At 45.1% G+C, this 8,516-nt stretch overlaps 1 protein-coding gene across 2 annotated transcripts in view; it reads right to left on the reverse strand.

Annotated features, from left to right (window-relative positions):
• Positions 1 to 67: 67 nt before the first annotated feature.
• ZKSCAN1 (zinc finger with KRAB and SCAN domains 1) overlaps positions 68 to 8,516 on the reverse strand; it is a 25,118-nt gene continuing 16,669 nt past the window's right edge. For both annotated transcript variants that reach the window (XM_011985733.1, XM_011985734.1), the window contains one exon: positions 68 to 5,600. In XM_011985733.1, the coding sequence (XP_011841123.1) occupies positions 4,708 to 5,600 (893 nt within the window). In that variant the 3' untranslated portion in view covers positions 68 to 4,707. The remainder of the gene's footprint in view (positions 5,601 to 8,516) is intronic.

Below are 8,516 nucleotides of genomic sequence, written 5' to 3' on the forward strand. Positions count from 1 at the left end.
CCTCAGCCTCCCAAGTAGATGGGACTACAGGTGCCCGCCACCACGCCCGGCTAATTTTTTGTACTTTTAGTAGAGACGAGGTTTCACCATGTTAGCCAGGATAGTCCGATCTCGTGACCTCGTGATCCACCCACTTCAGCCTCCAAAGTGCTGGGATTACAGGCCTGAGCCACTGCGCCCGCCTTTTCCCCAGTTTTCTAAGCATAAGGATTTAAGAGTGAGTTAGTGGGAAAGCATGACTACGGTTTAGAGAACCTGGTCAGCTGAAGCAGTCCCAATTGGTGATTCCAGTACACTTCCTGCTCTCGCTTCATGCAGAAGACCCTCTACTGACAAGAGAATCCATCCCCTTTGCACACAATGGTCACCTGACAGCTCAGAGGTCAACTTCTTGGTTTTGAGGAAAAACTCAAAAGGCTGCACATGTTTAAAGGAGTTGTTCCATTTCAGTGCCCCATTAGCCTGTCTTTCCTCAGAAATTTACCAAGCTCTTGATGTGATAAGCACCGAACTATGAAGCTTTTCCCTTCATCTCCCTGCTGCTCTGTTCTGTGAACCGACATTTTGTCTACAACCACACTTGATTTCTTCACTGTTTGCTCCGAAACTTCACTTTTTCTGAGTGATGTGTTCTGTCAAGTAGGCTAAAATAAAATACAGAATCTGCTTACAGGTAATACACAGAACAATAACAGACTGAAGGTACAAAACACACATGGACATTATGGTCATATAAAATATAAAGAAGTATCTAACATTAACAATTTTTCTAAGAAGTTGCACATTTTGTTATTTTTTTTAAAGCATTTCCCCACATTTTTTTTTCACCTGTAGATTCTCTGCAGTTAAGATTGAGCTCCCCTTTTTTTTTTTTTAATACGGAGTCTCGCTCTGTCACCCAGGCTGGAGCGCAGTGGCGCGATCTCGGCTCACTGCAACCTCTGCCTCCCAGGTTCAAGTGATTCTCCTGTCTCAGCCTCCCGAGTAGCTGGGACTACAGGCGCGCACCACCACGCCCAGCTAATTTTTTTTGTATTTTTAGTACAGACAGGGTTTCACCATGTTGACCAGGCTGGTCTCGAACTACTGACTTCATGATCCGCATGCCTCGGCCTCCCAAAGTGCTGGGATTACAGGGGTAAGCCACCGCGCCCGGCCAAGATTGAGCTCCCTCTTGCAATGTTTCTCAAATTCATCACATGATTATTGGAACATACTGACGGAATTTTCTGTCTGAAGCAATGAGTGCTATACATGAAAATTTTCCTCACATGTAATATTCATCGTTTATTTACAGTGTAAGCTTTCTGATGCTAAGGGCTGAGATGTGATTAAAGGCTTTGCCATATTCATCACATTCAGGAGGTTCCTTTCTGGAATAAATTCTCTGATGTCTATGTGAACTGTCCCACGTACCACATGTCAATCTCTCTACACATATTTAGTAGTTTGACTTTTATGCCTTTAATAATAAGTGCTTTACATATCAAGATGTCTCATACATCGATATTCTAAGGTTTTAGCCTTGCCTGCCAGGCTGGAGTAGAAACAAATACCCAACAACCTGAGGATTTGACTTCTCTTCCTGGCAAAGGTAGGTTATATACTGAAAAACTCTTCAAAAATTTCCATTAGGACAACTAGCATGCTAATGGTTAGCTGCAGAATGTTTCAACTGTTATTAGACTTCAGTGGGCCAAGAACTTTTGAATGACTATCTTGAATGCCAATTAGATGTTGCAAGCGTTTTTGACCATGACCCAATTACACTTTGCACTGAGCATCTGATAAACAAATGCACTGCAAGTGGTTTTAATCAACAGTTGTAGCCTGTTTTCCTCAGAAAACACATCTTCAAATAGCTGCTTCAAAGAGAGCATGTGCTGAAGATCCAAAGCAACCCTAGTGGCAGCTATCCAACAAAGTCAGGAAGATGTCCCCATGAAACGGAATTAAATGTGAGGGCACAGGTCACATTTAACCTTCATTTAAAAACAAAACTAAAAGATGATGGCTGATTTATATCAGCATGTAGTTGTGGCTGAAGGAAAAAAAAAAAAAAAGGCCAATGTAAACATGACCAAAGTCCTTTCTCTCTTAAAAAATAAGTGCTTGGGTCATTGCCCAGAGTTCCACACCTCACTTCCAGTTTCTTTCCTTTTTTTCTGAGACGGAGTTTTGCTCGTCACCCAAGCTGGAATGCAGTGGCGAAATCTTGGCTCACTGCAACCTCTGCCTCCTGGGTTCAAGTGATTCTCCCGCCTCAGCCTCCCAAGTAGCTGGGATTACAGGCGCCCACCACCACGCCCAGCTAATTTTTGTATTTTTAGTAGAGACGGGCTTTCACCACGTTGGCCAGGCTGGTCTCAAAACTCCTGACCTCAGGTGATCCACGCGCCTCAGCCTCCCAAAGTGCTGGGATTACAGGCGTGAGCCACCACGCCTGGCCTCAGTTGCTTTCTAGAGGGCAGAAGTCCTTGCTCAAAAGCACCAGCAGTTTTCTACATAACCACTGCTGTGGCTTATTCTTTGAAGAAAATCCTTAAGATATTTTCTGCCTCCATTTTACTATAAAAAGTTACTTAGATATACTTTTCTGGAGTAACAGGTTTTTCTTCCATTGCATGGGTAGAAATATCCTGGTGACTGGTTGACTTGCAACAACATTTTCCCAAGTAATGCTGACGAAACTGCCTAGAAGCTATGGGGAAGTTGTGGTTGGTTTAAGTCATAAAGCCAAGGAGAGGCCAAAGAATGACCACTGTGCAGAGTTTTAGCTCCCACTTCGTTGGTTCCATATAAAACCATTTGGTCTCACGGACTTTAGCTGCTGATCAGTGAATGATTGATGAGTAATAGTTTTAGTATAAATTTCTCAAGGGAAAGTCTCAAACTATAAATGGTGTTCTCTTGTTATGGGAAGGTCACACTGATAGTCTGGAGGTTTGTTCTCAGTCTACGTTTCTGTTTCCGCAGGGCTGTCCTAGCCTTGGGTAGGACCCTTGTCCTACTCGAGGGGCGATGACTACCTACACAGCTCACAATCTCCTGTGTGTGAAACAGTCTCCTGCCATCAGCTTCTAGGTAGCCAGCTGCACCCTGCGCACAGACGATGGGACCAGTGAAAGTCTCATAACCTCACCTCAGTCTTTAGTGACAAGAAACAGAAAAGTCACTGTGCACTATGACGGTGACACAACCAGCCACATCTCAGTACACTGCTGAGTTTCTCAGAGCAACAATGTACATTTAGTAATTGCCAGTAAACAACTAATGCTTTTGCAAAGTTACTGGAAAAGCGTGGGAAAAAACACTCCCTACCACGTTCCTTTTTCTGAAAAGCAACAAAAATCACATCTTCTGAACTCCAGTATCTAAGTTACAAATGATTCAGAAAATCCCCAAGTCATCATCCTGTTCAGCGGCTAACTGAAAAGAATTCTAAGAGCTTTGCCACAGAAAGATGTAAAAAAAAAAAAAAAGACCTTCATCAGTGTTCATATTTTTCTTCAAGATGACGATGATAAAGTCATTTCTGACATTCCATGGTATTTACTCACTGATCTGTTTAGAAAGTCTATGCAGGCGGCTGACTAGTGCCTTTCGTTTATATTTGGAACAAAAATAGCATCAGATCCTAGAGGTTTAGCATGCCTTGTGGCTATGAAGGTCCTCTTTAGAAGCTGGGCCAGGCTACCATATTTCAGGAACTCATGATTCACAGACCTTTATCACAGACGTAGAGGTCCTGTAGAAGTCAGTCTGAATGAGTGCCTCTTAGGTGTTCAGCACTCACTATGTCCAGCACTGTGCTGGCAGGGATAGAAATATATCCCTTGACAACTTAATCTTTTTTGGGGGTGGGGGGGTGGTTAAAAACTTCATACATGAAACAACGAAGGATTAAAAGGCAGTATACAATCAAGTGCTAACTTGTGGAGAAACGCATTTAGGAGTGCGACAGTGCTTTAGGGATTTCAAGAAGGGAGAGGTGTATTTTGAGTTGTTGTTGCCATTTCAATCGAACTGATCTCAGGGATGAGGATAGAACCATCTACATTTGTTGCAGTCCTTTGGAACTGTAGACTGGTGCACATACCCTCTCTTTCGGGAAGAGATAGAAATCTTTGGTTTGATACTGATTAGCACAGTCCTAGATTTCTACAGCTTTGGTAGGCTACCAGTGATCATATATATAACATATTGTATATATAACTAGCTTGAGCAGCATGTCCCAATGTTGTTTTTGTTTTCACTGTCCTTCTTTTTTGAGGAATAAGCAGGATGTTGGCCAAAGTAGGGTTTGTTTGCAGCAAGTAGCATCCTAACCTCCCTATCACGTTCGTGGAGCCAATCTTCATCTTTGAACTATTATGTTGTGGTTGCCGAGAGTCCAAGAGTGCCTTAAAGGTATCCTCATTACTGAAAAGCTGGACATTTCACTCTGCGTGTGCTTTTATCTTGTGTGGAAATCTCACGTGGATTATCCGTAAGATAAGCTTCTCCCTGCAGGGGCTGTGTGGAGGGATTATATGCCAAACTACTACATAAAGGCAGAACACTGCTGCTGTGACTCGAAGGATCCTTAAGTGTGATTTTTCTTTTTTAATCCGTGGAGGCTGTATTTCTTTTTCCCTCCAAGGGCACACATCTCTGAAATAATTTTAGAAACAAAAGGGGGAAATGGCTCGATGGCAAATTCTTCCTTTACACACAACTTTTCAGGAATGCGCCAAATGCATCAAGGGAGGCTGGGCTGTACTCAGAGGCTCGCTCTCTGGCATGGATTCTGTGATGCAGAGTGAGGGTGGAGCTGCGGGTGAAGGCCTTGCCACACTTAGTGCACTTGTAGGGCTTTTCTCGAGTGTGAATTCTCCGATGCAAAATCAGGTACGAGTTTCGGTTGAAAGCTTTTCCACATTCACTACATTCATAGGGTTTCTCCCCCGTGTGGATTCTCTGATGCTTGGTGAGGTCTGAGCTCTGGCTGAAGGCCTTCCCGCACTCATTACATTCATAAGGTTTCTCTCCAGAGTGGATGCGCTGATGGAGGATGAGATTGGAACTGTGGCTGAAGGCCTTGCCACACTCGTTACATTCATGAGGTTTCTCTCCTGTGTGGATCCTCTGATGCAGGACAAGGTTGGAGTTAAGACTGAAGGCTTTCCCACACTCACTACATTCATAGGGCTTTTCTCCAGTGTGGATGATTTTATGGCGGATAAGGCTTGAACTTCGCGTGAAGCATTTACCACATTCATCGCATCTGTGAGACTTTGTTCCCGTGGGAACTTCTTCAGGGGTGGTGAAGTTGGAGCTCAGACTGAAGCTTCTTCCCAATCCTTTCCCCTTCTCCCTTGGACCTCTCTCTCCTGGGGTGGTTTTTTTGTCCTTTCCTGTAGCTGGCCCTGAATCTCTCTTCTCTTTCCCGGTTTTCTCCTCAGGGATTTTCTGCTGTCTTTCTCCTGTTTTGCCCTCCTGGTCACGTTTCTCTCCAAACTCTTTCTGGAATCTTCCTGCTGTCTCCCCACGTGATGCCGAATCTTCTGTGGTTTCAGCCTTTGAGGTTGACTCCTCGTTCTCATTCCTGTTTTCACCACCTGACACAATACATAGAAAATTCAAATCGCACCTTTTTCTTTTCAATATACAGGTGGATCAAGTGACAGTTTCCCGGGAAGCTTCTACACGGCTGCAAAATGACTTTGCAATATTTTTATTTTTACTTCTTTTGAGACAGAGTCTCGCTCTGTCACCCAGGCTGGAGAGCAGTGGCGCAATCTCGGTTCACTGCAACCTCCGCCTCCCAGGTTCAAGCGATTCTCCTGCCTCAGCCTCCCAAGCAGCTGGGACTGCAGGTGCATGCTACCACGCCCAGGTAACTTTTGTATTTTTTTAGTAGACACGGGGTTTCACCATGTTGGCCAGGCTGCTCTCAAACTGCTGACCTCAGGTGATCCGCCTGCTTTGGCTTCCCAAAGTGATGGGATTACAGGCGTGAGCCACTGCACCCGGCCTGACTTCACAATATTAATTGGAGTAAAATAGGAGAAAAACAAGGGGAAAAACTGGGACAACAGGAAGATCTGTTGTTCTAATTTTGGAACAACAAAAATCTGGAAAATAAGAGTACAGGTAAAGAGTGGAGAGTAAGGGGAAATGACAACAGAGGGAACATGGGGAGAGGACGGGAAGAAACAGACACAAGGGGAATGAGTAGAGGGAAGAGAACAAGTCATGGCAGGAGGGAAGGGATGAGAAGCAGGAGCCTTCAGAGGTCACAGGTCTACCACTGGATCACCTGATAATTAACTGGAAGGTTTATGTATACATTTAAAACATCATGTTCCATTTCTAACAAGTATTCGTAAGTTCAAAAAAAGAACAGGTCTTTCATAGAAAATGATTAGTGGTATTAGCAGAAAGGAATACAGTTTAAAAAGGAAAAGTAAATATTTCTCCAGTTCTGTGAGTTTTCTATCAACAAGCTGATGATTAACAGGCAAACAAGAAACTTTGTTTTTTTTTTTTTTTTTTTTTTTTTGAGACGGAGTCTCGCTCTGTCGCCCAGGCTGGAGTGCAGTGGCCAGATCTCAGCTCACTGCAAGCTCCGCCTCCCGGGTTTACGCCATTCTCCTGCCTCAGCCTCCCGAGTAGCTGGGACTACAGGCGCCCGCCACCACGCCTGGCTAGTTTTTTTGTATTTTTTTAATAGAGACGGGGTTTCACCGTGTTAGCCAGGATGGTCTCGGCCTCCCAAAGTGCTGGGATTACAGGCTTGAGCCACCGCGCCCGGTCAAGAAACTTTGTTTTGTTTTGTTTTTGTTTTTCAGACAGGGTCTTGTTCTATCACCCAGGCTGGAGTACAGTGGCATGAGCACAGCTCACTGCAGCCTCAGTCTCCTGGGCTCAAGTGATCCTCCTGCCTCAGCCTCCCAAGCAGCTGGCACTACAGGCCTGCACCACCCTGCCTGGCTAATTTTTAAAATTTTTTGTAGAGACAGTGGTCTTGCTATATTGCCCATGCTGGTCCTGAACTCCTGGCTTCAAGCGATCCTCCTGCCACAGCCTCCTCAAGTATTGGGATTACAGGTGTGAGCCGGTGTGTCTGGCCAAGGAACTTGTTTTGAACCTGGCAGGCTACAGGAACCGTCAGACACATGGAATAGTTTCTCTCCACCAGGGAGAGGAGCACAGAGCTGACAGTGCTCAAGTAACAGAGGAGTAGGTGAAAAAGGTGGTTACAACATTAGTATAAATAACTAAACCCTTCACTGACTGACACAGAATAACTAAGAATGAAAAAGAAACAGAAAACAATGCTGGAGACCAGGTGCAGTGGCTTGATCCTGTTAAATCCCAGAACCCGGGGAAGCGGAGACAGGTGGATCGCTTTAGCCCAAGGGTTTCAGACCAGCCTAGGCAACATGGCGAAACCTCTTCTCTACAAAAAAGGCAAAAATTAGCTGGGCGTGGTGATGCATGCCTGTAGTCCCAGCTCTTTGGGAAGCTGAGGTGGGAGGATTGCTTGAGCCTGGGAGGTCAAGGCTGCAGCAAGCTGTGATCGCAGCACTGCATGCCAGCCTGGGAAACAGCAAGACCCTGTCTCAAAAAAAAAAAAAAAAAAATTCATCCAGCACAAAGAGCAAGTACCAAGAGAAATTATAAGCCCCATGTATGCCTGATCAAAAACAGAACTTGATGTTTCATTAGTAACATCCTTCATGTTCACGCTGTATTCACACTCCCTTTGCCCTCTCCAGGTAGAAGCTTGCTGCGGACCTCCCTATTACTGTACTCACGTGAGGGCTTCCTTGCAGCACTGTCCTGAGGGGTTAAGATCCAGCAGAGACAAATGGAAATGTCTGCCAACAGTGTCACCTTGTCTTATCTGGCTGATGCCCCTTGAACTTCCTTGTTCTTACTACACATCCAGGACCCAGAGCTCTTCATAGAAAATCACCATTAAGTTTGGAAGCTGGGAATCCTCATCACAAGGACAGTCCAGGTGCAAGTTCGTGGAATTATACAAAGCAGTGTATTGGAATCACACTAATCACACAGGATGGAAGAAGACAGAAAGCCAACAGAAGGATGCTTGGTAGTTTCGGGAATGTGGTACCAGGACAATGAATTGGGATTAGACGGATGATCAGTTCGCCTGGTCATCTCTGCTAGGAAAGAGATATTCCCCCGACAGAGGCACCTAAACTGTAATCCATGGGAACGGAGCAGAACTGCCTTCCAGGCAACTGAGTGGCTGAAGAGGTGAGGACTTGGAATGCAATTATTTCTGATTCTAAAGAGCGAAAACTACCTAGCGATAAAAAACCCACCTGGAATCAGGGTCACAGTACCATGCTTTTGGAGTTAAATGAACACAAACATTCTCCCTCTCCATCTGGTCTAAAAAAGGGGGTAGGGGCCGGGCACGGTGGCTCAAGCCTGTAATCCCAGCACTTTGGGAGGCCGAGACGGGCAGATCACGAGGTCAGGAGATCGAGACCATCCTGGCT

This window comes from Mandrillus leucophaeus, unplaced genomic scaffold (assembly GCF_000951045.1).
Source record: "Mandrillus leucophaeus isolate KB7577 unplaced genomic scaffold, Mleu.le_1.0 Scaffold29, whole genome shotgun sequence".
In the NCBI taxonomy this organism is placed as follows: Eukaryota; Metazoa; Chordata; class Mammalia; order Primates; family Cercopithecidae; genus Mandrillus; species Mandrillus leucophaeus.